At 38.9% G+C, this 25,553-nt stretch overlaps 1 protein-coding gene across 1 annotated transcript in view; it reads right to left on the bottom strand.

Moving 5' to 3' along the window:
• Necab1 (N-terminal EF-hand calcium binding protein 1) overlaps positions 1-10,590 on the bottom strand; it is a 145,196-nt gene extending 134,606 nt beyond the window's left edge. Inside the window, exons 1-2 of the mRNA XM_069991034.1 lie at positions 10,375-10,590; positions 3,391-3,415 (exon numbers count right to left, since the gene is read on the bottom strand). Of these exons, the coding sequence (XP_069847135.1) occupies positions 3,391-3,415; positions 10,375-10,473 (124 nt within the window). The 5' untranslated portion in view covers positions 10,474-10,590. The remainder of the gene's footprint in view (positions 1-3,390; positions 3,416-10,374) is intronic.
• Between the last annotated feature and the right edge of the window lie 14,963 nt (positions 10,591-25,553).

Here is a 25,553-nt window from a genome sequence, read left to right as displayed (position 1 = left end):
TCCAACAAACCACCAGAAAACTGGAAGTGGCGCTGTGGCTTAAGTGGCCTGAGGGACAGTGCTCAGGCACAGAGTTCAAGCCTCACGACCGACAGAAAAGAAAATTAAAAAACAAAGACAGAAACAAATATTCTCAGGAAGTGTCCATTGAATCCATGTGTCAGCTTTCTCAGGAATTTTGCCTTTTCTAGGTTTAATTCTGGGCTCTTTAGATAAGCACTGACATTTCCTGTAAGCAGTTCTATTTTCAGGTTTATCTTTATATCTAGTCTAACATCAACCCAACCAAAAACAAAATCCTCCCCAAGACACTATTATTAAAGCTAATCACTAATCATGCATTTTTCCCCTCATTTAACCAGCAACCTCTCTTTCATGTCAGATATCTAAGTCCAAATGCTAAATCTGTCCTCTGGCAGCATAACTCTCAGATGCTTATTGCCTCATATTTCTTTGATTGTTCCATCACCAATTAAGCTGTCCACAAGAGACTTGGTCATATGAGGGTCTGTTACCAAGAGATCAAATACATGCAGAAACTGTTTATTTGAAAATAGAGAATGTGATGAACACATGGTGCAGAAAGATGGTTACTTTTTGATCTTCTCATTTACATTAGATCATCCCATCTTTCCTCTTTTAAATCCCGCTCATATGGTAAATAGCCTTATGTTTTCTTTTTCACTGCGTCCTACTGCAATAGATGTAGCTAAAATGTCACCAATTATTTCATGTAACCAAGGCATAAGAACACAAGGAAAGAGTTTAAGTATTCAGTATTATGTTTTTACTATGTGTCAGGCCCTTTCCTGGAGACATTATGAGACATATTATTATTGAGACACATTACCTCAATTATTACTCATAATAACTACATGTCAAACACAGAGATACAAGATAGCATAGCTGTTATTTATGTCCAGACTTGCCTGATTCTGCCTCTACTCACACAGAGAATGAAGAACAAGGTGTAATAAGAGGCACAGAGAAAAGCAGACAGAGAAGGCAATGGATAATATAGCTGAACAGCCTCAATTACTATTAATTTGTTAAATAAATGTCTATTAAGCACCTAATACTGAAGATATATAATTTCCTCATAAGACAAGTTCATTGTTCTAGAGAGGCATGTATGACTTAGGGAGGTAAAATTTCTAACAAATTCCACCATAAGGCAAAACTCAATATGTTCAAAAGTGTATGCTTGAGTGAGAGGGGGCAGAGTCCTACCAAGGAAAATGGCTACTCAAATAAGATGACTTTTGTGAAAGAATGAAAACAATATATGAGACCTCTTAAATTGACTATAGCAGGCAGAGATTCAGGTCAAGGCAGAGGTTAAAGTGACAGATGTTACAGAATCATAGAGGTGGGTGGCTGGAGGGATGCTCAGGAATTTATGTGCTTCAGAGAGGGACAGAGGCAAATGCATGGTAAAGACTGAGCAAGAGAAGGGGAAAGGTAGCTTTGCCAGCAGGGCAAAAATCAGGCATTAGGAAAGGGAGCAAGGAGAGGAAAGACATTATGGTGAGTGAGGAAAGCAGGGGCCAGGGGCTGCCAGAAGAAACAGTTACTCTGTGTAGCATAATAAATGGCATTCCCACAGCTGGTAAATCATACGGACATTATGGTCATTCTTGATAGAAACAAAAGGAATGGTGGTCCTTACTCAGAGTCTTGGAAGTACAATGAAATGAAAGCACCATCTGAGAGAGACAGGTGCTTGAATGGAAAAGGAGATAAGGTATTTCTGAGCTGCAGCCCAGAATTGTATTATGTTGTCACTGTATTTGATTCCGGTGTTCTGCATCTTGTATATACATTTTTTTTTTTAATTTGGGGAGGGGAAGGGAAATAACAAAATGCTGAAACAAGGATACAGGTTGACCCATTGTAACAATGAGATGTACAAGACAGTATGTTGAAAATGAACTTTACAACTTTGGGGGTGGGAGCAGAGAGGAATTGGGGAGGTAGGGAGGGTAGGGATATTAGGGGAAAAACAAAGGAGGGCGTAGCAATACTCTATAGGAAATGTCCTCACTACCTTACTCATGTAGCTGTAACCCCTCTGTAAAGTATCTTTACAATAAAAATATTAAAAAATAAAAATTATCTAAGCATTTTGAAATTTAAAAATAAGAATTGTATTATGTGGGTGGCAGGAAGACACATGGTAGGCACCACTGAGCTGGACATCAGGTAAAAAGCAAAAGGATTAGATAAGAAAACATAATGATAACACCTTCACTTCTGTCTTCAAAAGCAATCAAATGCATCACATGAAAAAAGATACCTTTGAAGTGATAATATCCCAATCATGGCAACATAATCTAAAAAAAATATAGAGATATTCTAATGGCCAGGCACAGTTACATATTAGGGATTCCATGCCATTTTTCCTTGAACTGAGTTACTTCCTTCTGGGTAGAAAGCTGTGCAGTGCCATGTAGTGTCTTGATCTGATTGCTTGAGGACAAACCATACAACAACTTATGTCATTAAACTGTCAGAACTGGACTTTGATGATAACCTTTCCCTGCATGTAAGAAAGAGGTTTCAAGAAAGGGAAAGAAATCTATGTATCATAAAGGTGTCAAGTAGTTTTTGTCAATAACACACTTCCACTACAGCCTTTATAGTATAGCTGTAATACAGTAAAATAAATTTAATAAGCTATGATGTAGAAGTCATTGGGGAAAATGGTTCTGGTGGAATAAAAGCATAAAATACAGTGTTGCTTATGACAGCTTATAACTGAACTTTGTGCCACTGTCATTAAATTGACAGGGCATTTTTTTAAACCATCCCTTCCTTCTCTGTCACTTAGATGATAACTCCCAATTCATACTCTTCTCATTGGAAAGTGAACTAGTGTGATGTCTGCTATGTGGTTCCTAGGCAACCATCATACAGTGCAGTGGGACACCGACAGCCACCGTGAAATTAAGTGCAAAGAGCCTGGAAGTTGGTATCAAGCCATCCTACATTCACGAGCAGCTTTATATCTTAGTTAAGCTAAGATACAACATACCTAAGCACATGGCCCCAAACCTAGCACATAGGAGACACTCAGTGAATCAATCTGTTGCTGCCATTAAACGGATATTTCTAATCATTAAAAGGAATAGTCAAAGCTCAAGTAGGACAGGGCTTCCTCATTTCAAAGTTGTAAGTCCATCATTTTGTTCAATGTAAATTCCTCTGCCACCTTCTCATGAATATCTACAGCCATAAACTTTTCCCAAACTGTGACTTTTATAAGAAATGGACATTTTATAAGTCAATTTCTAAGACTTTATTATTTTCTACTATTCTTTATAAAGTGGCATAAACTATGAGACCACAGATAAATAGAATAACTAGAAACAGTAGGATTTGGGGTCTTACCATTTTTGTCTGCTCTCCTCAATATCTGAAAAGAAAAGAGGAAACATTTTGTTACCTATTTTGACTAAGTATTGCAATATATATTGTATTTATATATGTCATGGATTAATAAAAAGAACTTCTAAGTAAATGTTTCTTTCTTTAGAATAGCCAAAACCTGATAAAAACCTCAAATATCTATCAACAAGTGAATAGATAAACTGTGGTATATTCAGACATGGAAGAACTGTCTGTCTCTATCTCTATCTTGGTCTATCTATCTATCTATACCTTGTGTGGATCTCAAAATCATTAGGCTGATTAGAAAACATAAGTACAAAAGATATGTATTATATAAGTTCATTTATATAAAAATTGTGAAAAACTGCAAACTAACCCAAAGCAACAGTACATTAAGAGCTATCTAGAAATGGCAGGACAGGGAAGAATGTATTATAATAGGACATGTGGCAATTTCTGGGGGGTGATAGAGATAGTTATCATCTTGATTGTGGTAAAGTTTTCACATATACCAAACCCAATCAGACTTTTACTTTTAATATGGGTAAGTTAAAGGAAGTCAACCATATCTCAGGAAACCTGGAGGCAACAACAAAATATGAAAAATAGTAAAGTATAGGTAAATAATATGTCTATACTGTAACTTATTTGTATACATTCATTATGTTCTCTTGGACCTGTTTTAAATTGCTTTTGATATATAGCAACTGTTCGGACATTTGGTATCCATTATTCTTCAGTTATGATTTCTAATTTTCTTTTGGAAAGTCAATCTTCCACTCTTGGCTCACGTGTTTCAGACAGATGGGGAGGGGTGGGGGGAGGGGGAGGGGGAGGGGTGGGGGAGGGAGAACAAGGCGGGGCATATTTTCCTTTTCTACTGGTTTTGAACCTGAAAAGATTCAGGCAAGGAGTTGCTGCTGCTGTTTTGTTGTTATTTATGGTGTGTTTTGAATCATTTTTTCCCCAAATAAATGTTTACATTGTAGTCCTTAGTACCTATGAATGTGGCCTTCTTTGGAAAGAGGTTCTTTATTGATGCAATCTAATTAAGACAAACTATTACTGGTCTTAGACAGAAATTCTGAGGCACAGATTAGGAATAGGCCACATGCTGAGAGAAGTAGGTATTGGACTAATTCAGCACAAGCCAGGGACTGAAGCTACCATCAGAAGCCAAGAGCTTTTCTAGAGCCTTTGAGAGGACCATGGTCAATCAACAGCATCATTTCACTCTTACAGTCTCTAGTAAGCAAGTAAGTATGTTGTGTTCTTTTTGTATGCACTATGTTTCATTAGTTACTGTGGAACTCTTTGAAAATCAAAACAATATATAGCCCCCAAAGAAGCAATATCCAGGAAAAGGATGTTCGGATGCTTGGATAAGCAAGCCCTTGGTGTCACTTTTTAAGCCAATGGTCTCTCTATATTTCATTGCAAGGGCCAATAAATTATCATATTTTTCATTTTTAATCTTAAGACAGTTTGCATTATTTTTCTATTAGCTGCAATCAAATTAATCCTAACTCTTATATACATATGGATATAAAACCAACTGGGTGATGTACTATGTTACATACAGAATCAAAGAAAATATCCCTCTACCAGTTGCAGAGAAAAACTTTAATCACTTGGAAAAGGCCCTTGAGAACCATTTGTTTTCCTGAGCAATTTGTGGTTATAATTAAATGACCAGAGCTATCCTTATATCTAGATAGATATTTGTTGGTGTTTAGTTTAAAACATGAGAAATTTTTTTATTCTCCAGTTGTTTGTTTTACTGCACAGCAACATTGTCCCTTCGCATCTGTTGATTTCTCAAAATACTGTCTAGATAAATCTAATCATCATTACATTGTGCCTTATTGTACAATATTAATGTTATTACTAAAATCCTCACCTATGAAACTTGCCCAGAAGCAGATAGGTGTCACTTTGATAATTACATAGAGTACACTGCTCTTAAGTTTTGTGCTTTTTTTGTTTTTACAAAATTAATTTAGTTAATGCATGAAAGCTAAAGAATGAATTCCACATTCCTTTGACACCATAGCTGAAATAGCTAGTAGGGACATTGAGAATCCATTCCTCCATCATATCCAGTTCCTCCATGTTTTCTAAACTAGGAAGCCACATGCTATCTGTTACATTTGAAGCAAAGATTTTACTTCAAGTTCTGTTGTATCCTCATGGGTTTAATGTGACTAGAATAGAAATAACTGTACAGTGGGGAGTGGGGCCCAAGAATTTTATTATTTCATTTCATAAAGGACAACTAGAAGTGGGATTCAGTCTCTTACAGATGAAATTAAGACAGTAGTGGTGTCATTAAGCAGTTCTTCTAATTAAATATAAACAGAACTGTTTTTGTTGCAAATTTTGCCTCTGAGGCCAGAGACTAATAAAAAAATGTACTATAAATGGGAATTGAGCTCCTTTTGTTATATTACCATAGTCATCTGGGTCAACCAGTTTGACAGTTATCACTAGAAGAATTGTAAATAAATTCAAATATTGTAAATAGATTTAATATTATATTATGTTAAAATACAAGCAATACTATGTTTTGCTACTCTTGAGGGGTTATCTAAAAGATGTATTTTGATGTCTTTATTCCTCACCTTAAGCTAATGAAGGCAGGTATTAAATGTCAATGTAACAAGCATAAAAAATTGACAAGAAATTACCATTCACAGAACTAGTGTTTCCTAACTGTCTCATTCTCTGGGGTAGATTAAAGTTCAAAATGAGATTGTTGATTGAGTCACTTAGTGGACTCCTGATAAATGGGGTATAGGGCAGGGGTTGGGACTCATCAGAACATGAAGTGACATCTGGAAGGGAAGAGCTAGAAGCTGAGTCATGGTGTAACCCTTATATCAAGCAGGTAGTTTTAGTAATGAGCTATTAGTAACACTCAGATGGGATGCAGAGAACTGAGCCCTGGAAGGTAGATGAGCAATAGGTAATAAGTATATATCAGTTTTTCCTAGCACAGGACCTGAATAGATAAACAAGGCAAATGCCATTATTGTCCACTCTAATTTGCCTTGCCAATTAAAGTAGACAATGATGATAGTAACTGCCATTTCCTCACTGGACAATTTCACTCAAATAATCAGTGCTAAGCAAGATAAGACATGCATGGCTGTAGCAAAATTTAGCCAGAGAACCATATCTAGACAGAGGCTCTAACCACTGAGCAATACCTCCAGCCCTGACCATGATGTTTTAAGACCCTTGCTGCTTTGACAGTTCTCTGACCATCTCACCTCTCATACAAGTGGATATGTGCGGAGCTTCAGAATTGTGTCTTGAGAACAAACTATTACTTTTCTTTTTCTGAAGCCAATTCTCTGACTATTCGGGCACTGTGCCTTGAGTTCAGAGATACATGACATGCCTACTTGGATGAGAGAAGGAAGAAAAGACAAGTAGTAGTGTGACCTGTCATCTTCACTAGACTCATTACTTTTTCATTAGTGAATTGGAGAAAAGCAAGTTCCTTCTTGGTTACAAAATTGACCTGGTGTCAGTGACATAAGTGTGATCCTAGCTACTCAGGAGGCTGAGATCTGAGGATTACAGTTTGTAAAGTCAGCTTGAGCAGGCAAATCCTGGAGACTCTTATCTCTAATTAAGAACCAAAGAGCCAAAAGTGGAGCTATAGCTCCAGCGGTAAAGCATCTGTCTTGAGCAAATATGCTCAAGACTGGGAAGGTCTGAGTTCAAGCTCCAGTATCAGCATAAAATATATAATATATAAAGAGATATCAGTTGAAAGAGAGATGTAGCATTGGTGGGTAGAGTTGCACCTAATTTCATTTGAAATTTCTCTTGCTTTGGAGGATGTGGTAAAGGTTTATTTTTCTTCCTCTGCACAGTGGCAGAATTGATTAATGACTCAAAAGAAAGTTTACATGCTTCATAGACTCGCATTCTAAATAAGAGCTTATTCTCTGTTATCTGTAATGCAGCAACCTAGGAAAGATAGTGCACTAGTAGAAAAAGAAAAACCATTCCTGGTTCTTCTACATTTGTGCACAATGGATCCACTTTTATCTCTCTCCTATGACTGGCTGGTGTGCCCCATATACACATTAGTCATAGTGTGCCCAGGTCATCTGGGTACCAGGCTAAGGGTTTTAAGCCCCCAACAGCTATCAAGACTATGTATGATACACTGATGCTTAATGTTGACATGTTTTAGAAAGAAAAATCATATAGATTAGATGTAGAAAGAAACAGTTCCTGAAGTTGTTTGTGGACTCAGATTTAGCTCTTTATGTATTCAACATAAAGCACTGGCATAAACTAATACTTTAAATTTATGTTGCACATTTATTTCCAGTTTTCTGTACTATGAACTCTTATAATCACAACAATCTTGGAAAGCAAGGCTTATTATCATGTTGGAGATAAGAAAAACAAACCAAAAGCAAATAGTTGTAACTTGTTTAGCTGTTGAGCATTTAACTCTAGTTTCTAACCAGCAGGTCAGGTCTAGTATGTCATTAACAATATTCTCAACAATAGTTTAAATCACTTTTTTTGAAGACTGATTACTTCAGTGATAGTGGGATACAAACACTGGAAATCAGTTTTCCTCAAATTTGGAAATTAGTCTGAGAAGTTCCCAAGTGGTTTAATTTCTGTTCCAGTTTGGAATGGATAGTGTCAACTCCCTATTTATTATGATCTGAATAGAATTTCAAAAGCAGTCTTTCTAAGCAATGCTATTGGAACATGCTAAATCTAATCAAACAAACTGATGTATTTGTATTTCACATTTTATTTTGTTAAAAGCAGCATGATCCAGGATGAATAATTCAAAACTTCCTAAATAACAAATCCTTTTTCGTGTCACATATTTCACTAGAGTGTTAGATTTTTTCACAAAATAACTCAAAACTGTGTAAACAACATCTTTTCTATTTGAGACCAATTCCAATGCTAGCTTTTTTTTTTTTAACAAATATGCCAACACTTCTCCTGTGGAATCAGTTTTACATTTTAAAATTCCACAAATAGAAGAACGCAAGGGTGGCCTATTCATAGATGACACGTTCTTTCGGGAAAGGTACCTGAGGCTGTGTGTTTACAGAATATAGGAACAATTGCACATACATAACAAATGAGATTTTAATTTCTGTTTTTTTTTCTTGTTTATTTGAACACCTGAGCCAAGAGTGGTCTGTGTCTAAGAGGCTAACTTTCCATGTATATAGTCTCGTTCCATCCATCACCAGACTGTTGCCAAGATTTGCATTAGAGTAATAAAGCATTCGAGTACAGATCAGGTCAGAATGAAGAGAGGCCCCACTTGCTTTCCGAAGTCACTTATTGGTAGCATAATTTTCAGATAATAATAGACATGATTCTAAGGACCACCCCGACTTTCTCCTGGAAAGGAAGATTTCCTTCTCAGGTGTGTTGGCTTGACTCTCCCTCCCCCCAAATCAGTTCTTCAAGGCCTTTGTGGCTCTGAGTAACAGAAGTAGAAAGAACACCAGCCTATTACACATTAGCACCAATAGTACCACATAATTTACTCAAGCCAAGCAGAGAGAAAAGCTCAAGAAGAAGAGAGAAGAAATGAATGAGAAGCAGACACTTGTGTTTTGGTAGGAAGAAAATGGCTGGCCCTAAATGCTTGGATCCCCTTCCTTGGAGCTGCGGGGTGAGGAGGAGAGAAGGCTGACAGGACACACCCAGTTGAACCTTTTTGCTCTGGAGTGCCTTAGATGACTTTTAATTATTTATAGGAGTTTTGCTACCAATTAAAATATTTCTAGCTAACCTATTCAAAAATCAAGTCCAGGAGAACCCCTTGCCCTAACTCCTCTTCTCATTATCTTCATTATTTCTGCTTCATAATTATGATACTAGTAACTTCATTTCCTCCTATTTTCATGTTTTCGTATAGTACATGCATCTGGCCTCTGACCCACCCCGACTCACTTCGATTTTAATAAGAAATGTTAACTCAGAGACGATTTAGAGGAAGAACAAACTGCTCTCCTGATATCTGCCCATTTTCTTTCATGCTAAAAAGCACAAGCTAGAATTTTCCCTCCCTGAACCAGACACCTGAGGATACAGCCTGCGTGTAAGCTCTGGTGAACTGGAGGGTCTGAGGGACAGGAAGCAGGCAGGCAACTGAGGCACAGGACAAACCAGGAATCCTAAATGCAGAGAAAAGAGCTGAACACCAGAGTGTTCAATACAAAGAACCAAAACAGTAGGATTTAAAAGTGAACCAAAAAAGAAAAATCGAGAGACCGACCTAATCTCAAACTGCTATAAAGCTAGAAGCCTCGGCATCAGGGCAGAAAAATAACACAGGAGGAAAAGAAAGGATGGGAATGGGATCAGAAAACGGAGGAAAGCAGGCAATTCCAAAGCAAGGGAGGGGGCCCGAGGGAAAACAGTCAAAGCTGGAAGTGAACACAACTTGAGGAGATTAACAGGGAAGGGGGAACAATGGAAAGGCAAAAGGGGGAACTCAGAGAAGAACAATCATACAAGGGATTTGTGCAGCGCTGGGAAAGGAAAAATAAATGTGCTCGAAGTAATTGTTTTTGGAGGGAGCCAAGGGAGGATCCTGGGGCTGGTAAGCCCCCATGCTGTGTGCATGCTTCACAGCGTAAGACAAGGTAGCCTACCAGCCACCTGGACACAATAGGGATGAATTGGGAACCCACACCTTCTTTGCACACCAGGGGTGACGAATCCTTAGTTATGGCAGTCCCTATAGAGATCAGGCTGCTGGGAAGTTTAACTTTTGGGATTTCCTTGAGGACAGCCCTTCTTACAAGTTGAGCTGTAGTGGTCATTTTCTATTCATTTCCTACAAGCTTGCCTGGGTAATGATCTGGAGGAAAGGGATAGGAGAGGGCTCTCCTTGGGGCAAAACTGATCAGCATCAGAGGCCAGCCTCCCTCTTCCTCTAATGATCCTGGCGTTCCTTTTATCTGTACTTACGTCGAGGAAGATCGACATGCCCTTGGACAGCTGCAGGGCAGAGTTGAGCTCTTCCGAGGAGTTGTTGGAGGATGGCGACGTTTCCTGGGAGTCCTCCATCCTTACAAGCCCCGATGCTACCGGCGGGGTGAGCTGAGCAGAGATGCTGGGGCTTGGACCAGGGCGCGGCTGCAAATGCTGCTGCTTCCTGGCGCTGCCGGCTGAGGATGCGAGTGGGTGTTCGCTCCCTGCGCGCCTCCCTCCTCTCTCCTCCTCCGCTCTGGCCTCACGGCTCTGGCTCTCCGCACGCGCGCGCTCTCTCGCCACCTCCTTCCCGGTTTTCCCCGGGCTGGAAGCTCCCAATCAGATGCATCCCTGCACTTAGCAAAGCATTGCTTCCCAGACTGGGTAGCCGACTTTACTCCCAAAGGAGCACCATTAGCCACAAGCCAGAGATAACTTGGCCCAGCCCACCTTAGGGCAGCCCAACGTGTGGGGAGAAAGGAGATGGTCCAGGCAGATGGAGAGCCACTGGAAAAAAGGAAAGGCTTAGTCCTGAACAGCCAAAGGGCAAAGTCAGAACTCCCATAGACTCACATATTGGAACCCCTGTGTGGAATCCCTGTGTCCAGAGGGATTTGAAGTTTTGCTTCTTTGTTTTTGGTCCAATCAGAGCTGTCTATCCCTCCCTCCTCCCCTGCCCCCGAGACAGGTGAGTTTCTGCATAAAACCATAGAAGAGATGGCTATTTTAGTGGCATTCTGATTGGGATCTGCCAGATCTGAATTCTAAACTTGCCTTCATAATTTTGTAACTTTACAATTTGGCAAATTAATGTGTGTGTGTGTGTGTGTGTGTGTGTGTGTGTGTGTGTGTGTGTGTGTATGTGTGTACACTGCTATTGAGGGTTGAACATCTGGGCCTCTTGCTCTTGCTTGGCTTTTCTACTCGAGGCTGGTGCTCTACCACCCAAGTCATATCTCCACATCAGGCTCCCCCCCCCCCTCTTTTTTCTGGTTGATTAGTGATAGTCTCTGACTTTTCTGCCTGAACTGGTTTCAAACTGTGGTCTTCAGATCTGAGCATTCTAAATAGCTAGAATTCCAGATGTGAGTCATTAGAGCCCCGCTTACAATGAATAAACCTTTAAATTGCAGGCTTTCTCATCAGTAGAATGATCACAATACTTATCACAAAGTTCTAAGGCTTATAGATAGGATGATTCTACCTGGTGTAAGTAAAGTGATAGCCTTTGCTTTCATGATTGACAGTGATTACCTTCCTGAAATTTGTATCCTGGTCTTTCTCTGTCCTTCATCCTACTCTTGTCCCTGCTCTGTAGTTTAGTGCTTACATAAACTGAGTGATCGTTCTTAACACTGGCTGTATATTGGAATTGCCTTGGCTGTATATGGACTTTAAAATGTGGTCACAAGTTTTTCTATTTCTTCCTTTAGAAAGGGGGGTCTCTCCCTTCCTACGAGTCTCACTTGAAGCTGAAAGATTTTGCCCTCTGAGGTTAGGTGCACAGAAAGGAGTCATAATTTCACCTTTGTCCTTAGAATATTTGTTCCTTGAGTCATGAGCTTCTACACAGGAACTTTGACCACCTTGAATCAGCATGCTATGAGGAAGTTCAAGGTAAATATATATATATATATATATATAAACATATACATATGCTTATATATAACGTATATATATATATACTTTTGGGCTTCCTCATAGCATGCTGATATTTATGGTATATATATATATACACATATACATACAAGGTATATCTACATATACATACACACATATGTGTTTGTGTGTGTGTGTGTGTGTGTGTGTGTGTGTGTGTGTGTGTGTGTGTAGGTACCTTGGCAACAGGTGAAAGGTTCAGATGAGCAGAAGAGCCTTTGTGTTTTCTCAGTCTGAGTGGCAGAAATGTCAACAGAGACGTTTCTGTTGATTGTAGCACTCAGTTCTTTGAGACAACTCTAGTTATTCTGAATTGTACCAGCAAAGACCCTAGACATACAGACATCCAAATGAATCCCAAGACTGTCACTGATGTGTCTGGTCAAAAATTTTGACCCATACCAACATCGTGAAAATGACAATACTTCCCAAGGCTAGCTACAAATTCAATGTGATACCTATCAATATTCCAACCTCATTCTTCAAGGAAATAGAAGAGGAAATCCAAAAATTCATATGGAACAATAAAAGACCCTGAATAGCAAAAATGATCCTTAACAGAAAGAACAATGCTGGAAGAATATTAATACCAAATTTCAAACTACTACAAAGCCATAGTTATCAAAACAGCCTGGTACTGGCACAAGAAGAGACCTGAGGACCAATGGAATAGAAGTGAAAACCCAGAAATGAACCTACAGACCTATAGCCATCTAATCTTTGATAAGGGAGATTAAAAAAACAGAATAGAAGGAAGACAGCATCGTCAGTAAATGGGCTGGCAAAATTGGTTAATCACCTGTAGAAAACTAAAGCTAGATCCTTATACATCATCCTGCACCAGAATCAACTCCAAATGGATCAAAGACCTGAAAGTCAAAGCAGACACCCTGAAAAACTTACAGGAAGGAATAGGAGAAACCCTAGGTCTCCTTGGCACAGATCAAAATTTTCTTAATAGAGACCCAGAAACACAACAAATCAAAGAAAAGTTGGACAAATGGCATTGCAGCAATTGCAGAGCTTCTGCCTGGCAAAGGACATAGCAAGCAAGATTAATAGAAAGCCCATGGATTGGGAGAACATCTTCACTAGCTATTCAATGGATAAAGGTCTCATATCTAAAATATACTTGGAACTCAAAAAATTAAGTCCCCGAACAACAAATCCTCAAGGAAACAACCACCCAATAAATAAGTGGGCTAAAGAAACTTCTCTGAAGAGGAAAGAAGGATGGACAATAGACACATGAAGAAATGGTCAACTTCTTTAGCCATAAAAGAAATGCAAATCAAAATAGCATTGAGATTCCACCTCACCCCAATTAGAATGGCTATAATCAAGAACTCTAATAACAAGAGATGATGGAGGGGATGTGGCTAGAAGGGAACCCTACTGCATTGTTGGTGGGAGTACAAACTTGTTCAACCACTTTGGAAAGCAGTATGGAGCTTCCTCAAAGGACTCCACATAGAGCTTCCCTATGACCCAGCAATCCCACTTTGGCCCATTTACTCGAATGATCACAAACAAGACCATACTAAAGCTACCAGCACAACTATGTTTATTGCAGCATTATTTACCATAGCTAAGATATGGAATGAACCCAGATTCCCCTCAGTAGATGAATGGATCCAGAAAATGTGGTATATATACACAATGGAATTCTATGCCTCCATCAGAAAGAATGACATTGCCCCATTTGTTAGGAAATGGAAAGACTTGGAAAAATTACATTAAGTGAAATAAGCCAGGCCCAAAGAAACATAAGTCCCATGGTTTCCCTTATTTGCAATAACTAGTATATGTCTGGGACAAGCAGAAAAGGTCAAAAGCTATATGCATATGACCAGATTAGATGATGTTAAGTGAAATGAACTCCAAGATAGGGACATAGGGTGTTTTTCTTTCTTGCTATTGTTTCTAACGTATTTATAAGGTACCATGTGATTTTTTTTGTTCCTTTGTATGTTCCTCCTCTACGCTATAACCCCTGTTTTACTGTATCTGATGTCGGTATAATTTGGGGAGGGGAAGGGAAAAAACAAATTGTTTAAATAGGGATACAGGTTGGCCCATTGTAACAATGAGATGTACAAGACACTATGTTGAAAAACGAACTTTACAATTTAGGTGGGGGGAGGGGGTAATGTAGTTGTGGAGGTGGGAGGGAAGGGATGGTAGGGAAAAAAAAAACAAAGGAGGAGGCAACAATGCTTGATAAGAAATGTACTCATTACCTTGCTCATGTAACTATAACCCCTCCGTACAGTATTTTCACAATAAAAAACATATATAAAAAAGCTCAAAAAACATTTTGACCCACAGAATTTAGAAACATTTAAAAGTGTTCACTTTTTTACCTAAATAGATATTGTGGTTTGACTTGGAACAACAGATAACCCAAATAAAGTGTTAAAAACTTCCACAAAACTAACAACAAATTGATGGCTAAATATCACCATCCCTGATTCACATTCAATGAATATATGGAAGTTCCTGGTATGTGTGTGTGTGTGTGTGTGTGTGTGTGTGTGTGTGTGTGTGTGTGTGTGTGTGTGTGTGTGTGTTTAGAGCTTCTCAGGTGATTCTAATATGCAGCCAGAAATTAAGAACTAGTAAATGACTGTAATATACAGACAGCAGAGAAAAACAGTAGAATAAAATATCAAAAGAGCCAAAGGCTATGGAATGAAGACCTGTGAAGTCTGGAGATAAAACTTGACTTAATTAGGTAGAGAGTGAGGGAAAAATTAGACTTAATCAGGAGAGATATTGATTGGATCTGTGCTTTACAGGATATTAATCTGGCTCCTTTGTGTGTTTTTACTTTATTAGCTGCACATTTCCTTATCTGAGCAGCTAGTATAGACCCTTCCTTTTGACAACTGCTCATCAAATGAAAATTAAAAAAAAAATCTTAAAAACAACAGACCAGCCAACTTATCAAGTGAATACTAGTCATTCTAATCACTGAGAAGAAACGTTGCTGAGCTTGAATGTTAAGTTACTAAGTTAACAAACATTATTTGTTCCTGCTATTGTCTGAGGAATTGCACACATATTTTGGCATCAAGTGCAATTTAAGTCTCGCTCCTTTAACCTGCATGAGTCCCCCAGTCCTCATAGTCAGCTCTGTAAGTGGTAATATTTTTCTGACAGTTTCATGGTATCAAGAACAGGTGATGAACAAGACTTTCTCTGATTATAAATGAGGAAGATAAGAATAATCAGCAGTCATCATTCAAAAGCAGGGAGCTATTTGCAAGACTTCAGTAAAAACAGTCTTTGTCTCTTTGATGACAATACATCACGTTTGCTAGATCCATTTGGACGACCTTTCCTGGCCCTTTGCCTATTACCTCTAATGAGCTATCAAAAACAAGATGTAAATCATTAAAGGATCCACTTATTTTTCTGATTTCTGCATGAACTCCATGGTGTGCTTAGCTGACTTCGCTTTATGATGGAAATGTGATGTTCACAGAAGGAGGGCTTCTGAAAAATGGATGACAGCTACATTCTCATTCATGGCCAAATTCAATAGGCACCACAAAGTGGCAACCAAATGTATTTTTAGTTTTCTTTTTCTCTAGACAGCGTGAATTTTTGAAAACTGTTTTCACACATCACTTTCCTGAAACACAGATGCTATACTGCTGTGTGTAGTATTCGTTATAAACAGGAGACAGCAGACGTGAAGGAGGAAATACATCTTCTCACCAAAGTATTTGTAGGAAAGGCCTGGAAAGAGGAGAGCGGGAGAAATAAGAGAAAGAAAGAAACAAAGAAATTAATGCAGGATCATGGTTCTCAGGCTTCCTTGGTATGACTGATACAAAGTTATTTCTAGCATTGCAAAGATGATGATTATGTGCAGCTGTATTGTATTTCAACCCATCTCTGCCTTCTAGAGGAACTACTATCGATACCATTTCCGACAGCCAGGAATCTATCTTATTTCTATTTGAAGTCTAAAGAGGGCTATCATTTTGAGCAATGACTTGGGAGTCTTTCAGCCAGGTTAATGGACATCTCTGCTGCATTTGGAACCTAGGATCAAAAGCTTATATTCTAGAGAATTGTTTCCAGCATGTGTGTACTGACTAAAGACAGGAACTACCTCTTCTTGGGGAAGAAAGACAGTTTCCTCCCTGCTCTCCAAAAGCATCTAGCACAACAATTGAGCTCTAGGCTCAATTAGAAAGAGGCTTCATTTACTAATGGCAATGGACACATGGAGGAGTGTATGGAGTAGCCGCAAGGCCAGTGTACTAAGCAACTTGATAGAGGAATTTTGGGATGTTAGCAGCCCTGTCCTTCAAACTTGCCCTCCAAATAATCCTTAATTGTGTGCTTCCTGAGAAGCCTAGTTCTTTCAGAAGTTTACTTGGTTTCCCTTTTATCAGTTGTTTTTTTTTTTTAATATTATTTTATTTTATTTGAGAACATACTGTACAGAGGGGCTACAATTACATGGGCAGGATAATGCATACATTTCTTACCAAGCATTGCAGCCTCCTCCTTTGTTTACCCTTCACCTCCCTTCCCAGCCTCCCCCCTCCCCCCACCCAATTATACCCCCTCTCCCCCCCCACCGACATTGTAAAGCTGGTTTTGACATGACATTTTGTACTTCTCATTGTTGCAGCAGGTCCACCTGAATCCTTAAACGACTTGTTTGCCCCCATCTCCTCCACATGTTATACTGACATCAAATATAGTGAAAGCGGGGGTTACACTGTGGGGGAGGGACATACAAAGCAACAAAGAAATAATCTTATAAATGCGTTAGAAACATATGCATGAAAGAAACGAAAACATTAAAATACATATTTAAGGGTTCATTTTCCTAACATCATATTATCTGACCTTTTCTGCTTGACTCATACCTATACTAGATATTGCAAATAAGGGAAACCATGGGACCTATGCTTCTTTGGGCCTGGCTTACTTCACTTAATATAATTTTTTCCAAGCCTTTCCATTTCCTAACAAATGGGGAAATGTCATTCTTTCTGATGGAGGCATAGAATTCCATTGTGTATATATACCACATTTTCTTGATCCATTCATCTACTGAGGGGCATCTGGGTTGGTTCCATATCTTAGCTATGGTAAATAATGCTGCAATAAACATAGTTGTGCTGGTAGCTTTAGTGTGGTCTTGTTTGTAAACATTTGGGTAAATGCCCAAAAGTGGGATTGCTGGATCATAGGGGAGATCTATGTGAAGTCTTTTGAGGAACCTCCATACTGCTTTCCAAAGTGGTTGAACAAGTTTACATTCCCACCAACAGATGACAGTTTTATTAACGTATATGACTTATAGAAAATAATGAGTTTCACTGACTTTTTGTTATTGTTGTTGATCGTGAGGCTTGAACTCTGGGCCTGGGTGCTGTCCCTCAGCTCTTTAGCTCAAGGCGAGCACTCTACTACTTAAGCCAAAGCACCACTTCCGGTTTTCTGGTGGTTAATTGGAGGTAAGAGTCTCACGGACTTTCCTGCCCAGGCTGGTTTGGAACCTTGCTCGTCAAATCTCACCCGAATAGCTAGGATTACAGGCATGAGCCACCAGCACCCCGTACACTGTGACATTTTCATGCATGTATATAATGGGCTATGGCCATATTCACAGTGTCAGTTAGCCTTTGATGCTTGAGCTATGGCTGGTACATTTCTTTTGTTGGCATGGGCCGTAGGTTAAAATTTTAATTTTCTTCTGACATTCACTGAGTGCTGGCTCCATTCCAGGCAACTGACAGGCATAGCTTGCCTAGCTTAGGAGATGTCCTTTGGTTGACAGGACATATGCAACCTAAAGATACACTATTTGCGTAGATCATTCTAACACAGTAAGACAAGCAACAACAGAATTTTGCAGTGAGGGCTGAGAAGACAGTTCTCTCCATCACTCTCTGTCCTGTGAAACCATTATGGCAAGATGAGGGCACAAAGCTTACAAATAGCGCAGTCCAAAGTTATTAACTAGAATGGCTGTTTTTCTGTGAAATATTTTTTTCCTGTAGAAAAATAGTGTCTCTGAGGCTACTGTGTGAATAAAATTAAACTCTCATCTGCTTGCTCAATTCACATAGAGTTCCTCCATCTTGAAAAAAGCAAAGAATCCTCAAATCTCAGAGTCCTCCATTAACTCCATATATTATGACATGATTATCTTCCATCCTTATCTTTCTCAAGGGCAAGCTTGCTCATCTGTGAAGAACTATTTTTTGCGCAAAAAAAAAAAATCAGCCAACGCAAAGCATGGAGAAAATGCTCAAGAAAGTTAGCCATTGATGACTCTACTATCCTACTAGTAAAATAAATAAATAAACAAAACATAGAAACTTAATAGAATTTGTGCAGTACATTGTCTGTATGTAAGCAGTGATGATGTCTGTTATTGGCTTTGTAGTCAATGGGCCTGGACAATATTGACTTCTTTCTTGTTGAATCTCGTATGTTGACATTCTGATCATATTTCTCTTCTTCATGGATCCTTTTCATTTCCCTAGCCTTCTAAATGTTGTTTTCTAAATTGTGTTCCTGGTTCACTTTTTCCTTTCTTGTCTCTCCTTGTTTTTTTGGTTTTTTTTCCCCTTCTGTATGTCAACACTACCCAATCTCATGATTTTCACATGTCTGTAGCAGGTGACTATGTGGCCTAACTAATGCTTTCTTCCTTATGGACATTTCTTAGACATTTCAAATTGAATGTGTCTAAAAATAAGTTCATCTTTTTTCTAATTAGCCTATAGTCCATATTTTGTCAAAGACTATCACCTTTCACCAATCCTTCCATTGAGAAATCCAGAACTAATCTTAGCCTCCTTTCTCTCTTTCTTACTTCCATCACTATTTCCTTATACAGCCTTCACCATATCCGATCAGTTGCAATGATTATCCTTAGCATGCACCCTCTCCTCCCCATCCCCTTTGCCACAACATGAGACCAAAGTCTGGCATTGCTCACCAGGAGCAGTGCCCCAATTGCCTATCTGGCTTCCTTGTTATCTATCTGGTCTCCCAATCCTCACAATCACACTTTCCAAACTGAGGCATGCACAAAAAAATGGTGGGACAAAGGACAAATGGGGAACCAATGCAAGAGCAGTACTCACAAGACAATACATTGGAAGTGATCTGTACAACTGGGGAAGTGGAGGGAGGGAAAATGGGAGAAGGGGTAACAAGTTTGACAACAAATGTACTCACTACCTTACGTATGTAACTCCTCCATATATCACCTGAACAATAAAATTAAGAAATAAAAATAAAATGCACATCTAAGTGTAGCACACACCTGCTTCCAATCCCTCAGAAGCTCACTAAAGCCTGCAAAATAAAATCACTTTTGCTGCACCTTCTTTTGCCATTTTCCTCTTGCTCCTACCCCAGCCTTAACATTCTAACCACACAGAATTGCTAGAATAGAATAGAATAGTAAGGCAGACAATTTATGACATCCAAAAACGCTGGGCCCAAATCCCAGCCTAGCTTTTTATTATCTTTGGATAATACCAAGGCATGTCATTTGGCTTCTATTTTTTTCCTCAACTTTCAAATAAAAATAGGAATGGTACCTACTTCATAGGGTTTAGATGAGGATTCAGTTAAATAATGCATGCAAGACATTTAGTATGGTAACTTGCACAAAAATAATGCTCCAAAATTGTGCTACTTATCATTATGTGCATATCCCTAAATATGTGTTATTCCTCCTCCTTGTTCCTGGGCCATTGTCCTTCGTATTATCTGGCTAGAATGCATGTCTTTCTTAATCAGCCTGCCCATCATTTAGTTGAGTATTAAGAATTTGGCTCAGGCTTTATTTCCTCTCCAGAGATGCTTCCCTGCCTGTTCTTTCCCCTCCCACCAATTTCCAGAGCCTGATTGTGCACTCCTTCTCTTTCTCTCTCTCCGTGTGTGTGTGTGTGTGTGTGTGTGTGTGTGTGTGTGTGTGTGTGTGTGTTTCTATAGCACTCTCCAGACCCTTATGACATCTAAAAGAATCAGGCTTTAGTATCCTCTCTGCCTGCTTGAACTCTGCCGTGCTATTTTTCATCATCTTGTACCTGGGAAAATGCTAGACCTCTGACAGGCACTCAATACATATGGGATGAAAAAACACAATGATTAAATAAACATTTTCCTGAATATAAACATTGGAGTAAGAGAATAAATGTGTCAGCTGTTTGCTTGTGAGCGGCTAATTCCATGAAGTGATGATGATGATGAAATGATACAATGTAATCCCAAACACTCAGGAGGTTGAAGCAAGAAAATAACAAGATTAGGTCTATATAACAAGACCTTTCTCAAACTAAGGAATATGGATAGGGAATTATGAAATTCTTCCTTATAGCCCATGTCTAAGAAAGTGAACTTTCAAATTCATTTGAAAGAATTGTCAATCTTCAAAAGGAATAAATTTCTTTAAGTTTAAAATAATCCTTTAGGGGCTGGGAAGGTGGCGCAGTAGTAGAGCACTTGCCTTGCATGCCTGAGGCCCTGGGTTCGATTCTTCAGCACCACATAAGCAAAAAAAAAAAAAAAAAAAAAAAAAGCCAGAAGTGGCACTGTGGCTCAAGTGGTAGAGCGCTAGCCTTGAGCTGAAGAGCAGAGGGACAGCACCCAGGCCCAGAGTTCAGACCCCACGACCGGACCCCCTCCCAAAAAAATGTAGAGAAACAGAAGTACACTGCCTAGTCCCTAAAGGAAGAATTTCATAATTCCCTTTAGGGGCTGGGAAGGTGGCGCAGTAGTAGAGCACTTGCCTTGCATACCTGAGGCCCTGGGTTCAATTCTTCAGCACCACATAAGCAAAAAAAAAGCTGGAAGTGGCGCTGTGGCTCAAGTGGTAGAGTGCTAGCCTTGAGCTGAAGAGCTGAGGGACAGCGCCCAGGCCCAGAGTTCAGGCCCCACAACCGAACCAAAAAAAAAATAAATTAATTAAATAATCCTTTAACTTTAATAAGTTCTTTTTCAGTTTTCTTGTTAGAAGATATTTTATTTTCATTAGTTCATGCCACTATAAAAAATCACACACTGAGTGGATTGAGTAATAGAAATTAATTTTCTCACAGTTCTGGAGACTAAGAAGTCCCAGATCAAGATGCTGGCCAATAAGGTTCCTGGTGAGAGCTTCATTCTGACTTGCAGATAATCTTTCTTGTTCTGTCTTCACCTGGCCCTTCCTCTGTGTATCTGCAGGGAGAAAACCTGCTTGTGACTCTTCTTCTTTTTATATAGATGCCAACCCTATCAGGTTAGTCTCCTCCCCTTTTCCCCACCATTAACCTTGATTATTTTTCATTAGCCTAGTTACAATACACTAAAACTAAGAGTTTTAATGTAAGAGTTGAGGTTTCACCAGATGAATTTTGGAGAAATATAATCTATAAAAGTTATCAAAATTGTTATCATACACACAGAGAGATAGAGAGACAGAGACACAGAGAGAGACAGAGATAGAGAGAGAATATACTGGGATTTACAAAGGCTCTTCCACTGCTGAACTGTATGACTTTGGGTAAATCACTTCCTCTACCTCTGACTCAGTTTCTTTCTCTGAAAGTAGAAATGATAATAGCATTTACCTCGTGGAGAGTAATAAAGATTAAATGAACTATCTGAGCTCTACTTTCAAATAATTACCCAGTAATGTTAATTATCACTAATATCTATAATAAGCAGTTACAAAAATCCCTTTGTAGTTATATGTGACTATGAACAAGGGAAAAAAGACACACTTTTTATATTTCAATTGAATATTTTAATATTTCCTTTTAAAGAGGAGTGATAAGTTTACTTATTTCCCATCATCCCTCACAAGCCCAGTCATCTACCAGTCCTGTGAATTACCACACACAAGTAGTTCTGAAATTTATAACTCCATTTGACTGTATTTCTGCCAATCATCCTTGAAGTACCTCATTTCAAGAGCTATCATCTCTTCCAGAGATACCTACTATCTCATGTTTTCTTATCCTATTAGTGTGCTAACCCAGTTGGAGTACTAGCCCTAAAAACATATTGATTTAAAGAATGGCCAATAGATACATGAAGAAATGCTCAACATATCTGGCCATAAAAGAAATGCAAATAAAAACTAAATTGAGATTCTACCCTACCCCAGTTAGAATGGCCATTATCAAGAAATCTAAAAATTCATATGGAACAATAAAAGACCCCGAATAGCAAAAACGATTCTTAACAGAAAGAAAGAACAGTGCTGGAGGAATATTAACACCAAATTTCAAACTCTACTACAAAGCCATAGTAATCAAAACAGCTTGGTACTGGCACAAGAACAGACCTCAGGACCAATGGAATAGGATTGAAAACCCAGAAATGAGCCTAAAGATGTAGAGCCATCTAATCTTCGATAAGGGAGCTAAAAAATAGAATGGAAGAAAGACAGCCTCTTCAGCAAATGGTTCTGGCAAAATTGGTTAACTACTTGTAGAAAACTAAAGCTAGATCCTTATATATCACCCTGCACCAGAATCAACTCCAAATGGATCAAAGACCTTGGAGTCAAAGCAGACACTCTGAAATTATAACAGGATGGAATAGGAGAAACCCTAGGTCTCCTTGGTGCAGGCTGAAATTTTCTTAATAGAGACCCAGAAACACAACAAATGAAAGAAAGGTTGGACAAATGGGATTGCATGAAATTGCAGAGCTTCTGCCTGGCAAAGGACATAGCTAGCAAGATCAATAGGAAAGCCCACGGATTGGGAGAAGATCAATAGCCATACAACGGATAAGGATCTCATATCTAAAACATACCTAAATCCCCCTACAACAAATCTTCAAAGAAACAACTGCCCAAATAAATAAGTGGGCTAAAGACTTAAAGAGAAATTTCTCTGAAGAGGAAAGAATGGTGGTCAATAGATACATGAAGAAATGCTCAACCTCTCTAGCCATAAAAGAAATGCAAATCAAAACAACATTGAGATACCACCTCACCCCAGTTAGAATGGCTATAATCAAGAACTAGACAATAGATGCTGGAAGGGATGTGGACAGAAGGGAACCTTACTACATTGTTGGTGGGAGTGTAAACTTATTCAACCACTTTGGAAAGTAGTATAGAGGTTCCTCAAAAGGCTCCACATAGAGCTCCCCTATGACCCAGCAATCCCACTTTTGGGCATTTACCCAAATGTTTACAAACAAGACCATACTAAAGCTACCAGCACAACTATGTTATTGCAGCATTATTTACCATAGCTAAGATATGGAACCAACCCAGATGCCCCTCAGTAGATGAATGGATCAAGAAAATGTGGCATATATACACAATGGAATTTTATGCCTCCATCAGAAAGAATGACATTTCCCCATTTGTTAGGAAATGGAAAGACTTGGAAAAAATTATATTAAGTAAAGTAAGCCAGGCCCAAAGAACCTAGGTCCCATGGCTTCCTTTATTTGCAATAACTAGTATATGTCTGAGTCAAGCAGAAAAGGTAAGATAAGTTGATGTTAGGGGAATGAACCCCAAGATAAGTGTTCAAATGTTTTTTTTTCTTTCATGCAATTGTTTCTAACATATTTATAAGATTATTTCTATGTTGCTTTGTATATCCCTCCCCCATGGTATAACCCCTGCTTTCACTGTATTTGGTGTTGGTATAATTTGTGGAGGGGAAGGGAAAAACCAAATTGTTTAACTAGGGATACAGGTGGACCCATTGCAACAATGAGATGTACAAGGTGTTATGTCGAAAAATGAACTTTACAACTTTGGTGGTGGGGGGGGAGGATAAGGTAGGAGGAGGTGGGGGGATATGGGAAGGGATGGGAAGGGGAAACAAAGAGGAGGCTACAATGCTTGATAAGAAATGTACTCGTTATCTTGCCCATGTAATTGTAACTCCTCTGTATGGTATTCTCACAATTAAAAAAAACAAAACAAAAAAACAAGATGGGCGCTGGTGGCTCATGCCTGTAATCCTAGCTACTCAGGAGGCTGAGAGCTGAGGATCACAGTTCTAAGGCAGCCTGGGGAAGGAAACTCCGTGAGACTGTTACCTCCAATAAACCACCAGAAAATTGGAAGTGGAGCTGTAGCTCAAGTGGTAGCGTGCTAACTTTGAGCTGAAGAGCTGAGGGACAGCGCTCAGGCCCAGAGTTCAAGATCCACGACCGACCAAAGAAAAGAAAAGAAAAGAAAAACAGCAAAAAAAAGGTGTCTATTGGTACTCACTAGACAATATTTTGATAATGAACTATGTAACTTGTGGGTGCGGTTGGGAGGGAAATACTGGAAAAGAGTATGCAAAGGGGTGACATTATTAAAAAATAAATGTACTCTTTATCTGACTTATATAAGTGTAGCCCTTATGTACATCAACTTTATAAAAACAATAAAAAGTTTATGAAGAAAAAAAAGAAATCTAATAACAATGGATGCTGGCAGTGATGTGGCCAAAAGGGAACCCTATTACACTGTTGGTGGAAGTGAAAACTTGTTCAGCAATGCTGGAAAGCAATATGGAGGTTCCTCAAAAGACTAAACATAGAGCTCTCCAGCAATCCCACTCCTGTGCACTTATACAAATGATCACAAACGAGGACAAATGAATGCTACCAGCACAACCATGTTCATTGCAGCATTATTTATCATAGATAAGATATGGAACCAACCCAGATGCCCCTCAGTATATTCATGGATCAAGAAAATGTGGTATATATTCACAATGGAGTTTTATTTTACATCAGAATGACATTGCCCATTTGTAAGGAAATGGAAACACCTGAGAAAAGTTATATTAAGTGAAGCAAGCCAGACCCAAAGAAAATTTCAATACCCTTTGTCTTATATCCAACATGTGGAAGGGAAAGGGAATCACAGAAACAACAGGGCAAAGGATGAACTTATTCAACAATGACACTCACTAGACACTATGTTGGGAATGAACTAACTATACAACTTGGGGGAGGGGAAAAAGAGGGTAACCGTGCTTAAAAAGAAATGTACTACATTACCTTACTTATCTAACTGTAACCCCCTGCTCATCATGCTCATCATCTCTACAATAAAGACGCTAAAAAATGATGATTTCTTTCCATTGCTCACAAATATTCAGTAGCCATCATTGACCTTGAGCATGAACCCAAATATCCTTTGTGTTCTCCGTCAGTCTTGTAAAATTGAGCTTTATCTCCTTGAGCTCATCTTCAAGATACATATTTATGCATGCATATTCACACACAGAGATACACACCTAAATTCACAGCATACATATGCACACATGTTTGTATGCACAGACACATGCACACATACATGCTCCTTTTGGTAAGGTTCCTTACCTTCATGATTTATGTCTCCAGTTACATCTCCTATCATGCTTTAGGTACTTAGATGAGGGCTCACTTTCTTTGTGAAGCCGTAGGCATCTCTTTCTAACTCCAAATTTTTCCTTCCAAAATACTTGAACTGTGAAAACTGCCTGCTATTAGCTCTGTGGACTATAAACTCAGAAAAGGCAGTAGTT

The sequence above is a fragment of the Dipodomys merriami genome, unplaced genomic scaffold, assembly GCF_024711535.1.
Source record: "Dipodomys merriami isolate MVZ:Mamm:240054 unplaced genomic scaffold, mDipMer1.0.p SCAF_4, whole genome shotgun sequence".
In the NCBI taxonomy this organism is placed as follows: domain Eukaryota; kingdom Metazoa; phylum Chordata; class Mammalia; order Rodentia; family Heteromyidae; genus Dipodomys; species Dipodomys merriami.
The sequence above is the reverse complement of the archived record's forward strand: the minus strand, read 5'-3'. Positions and strand labels throughout refer to the sequence as shown.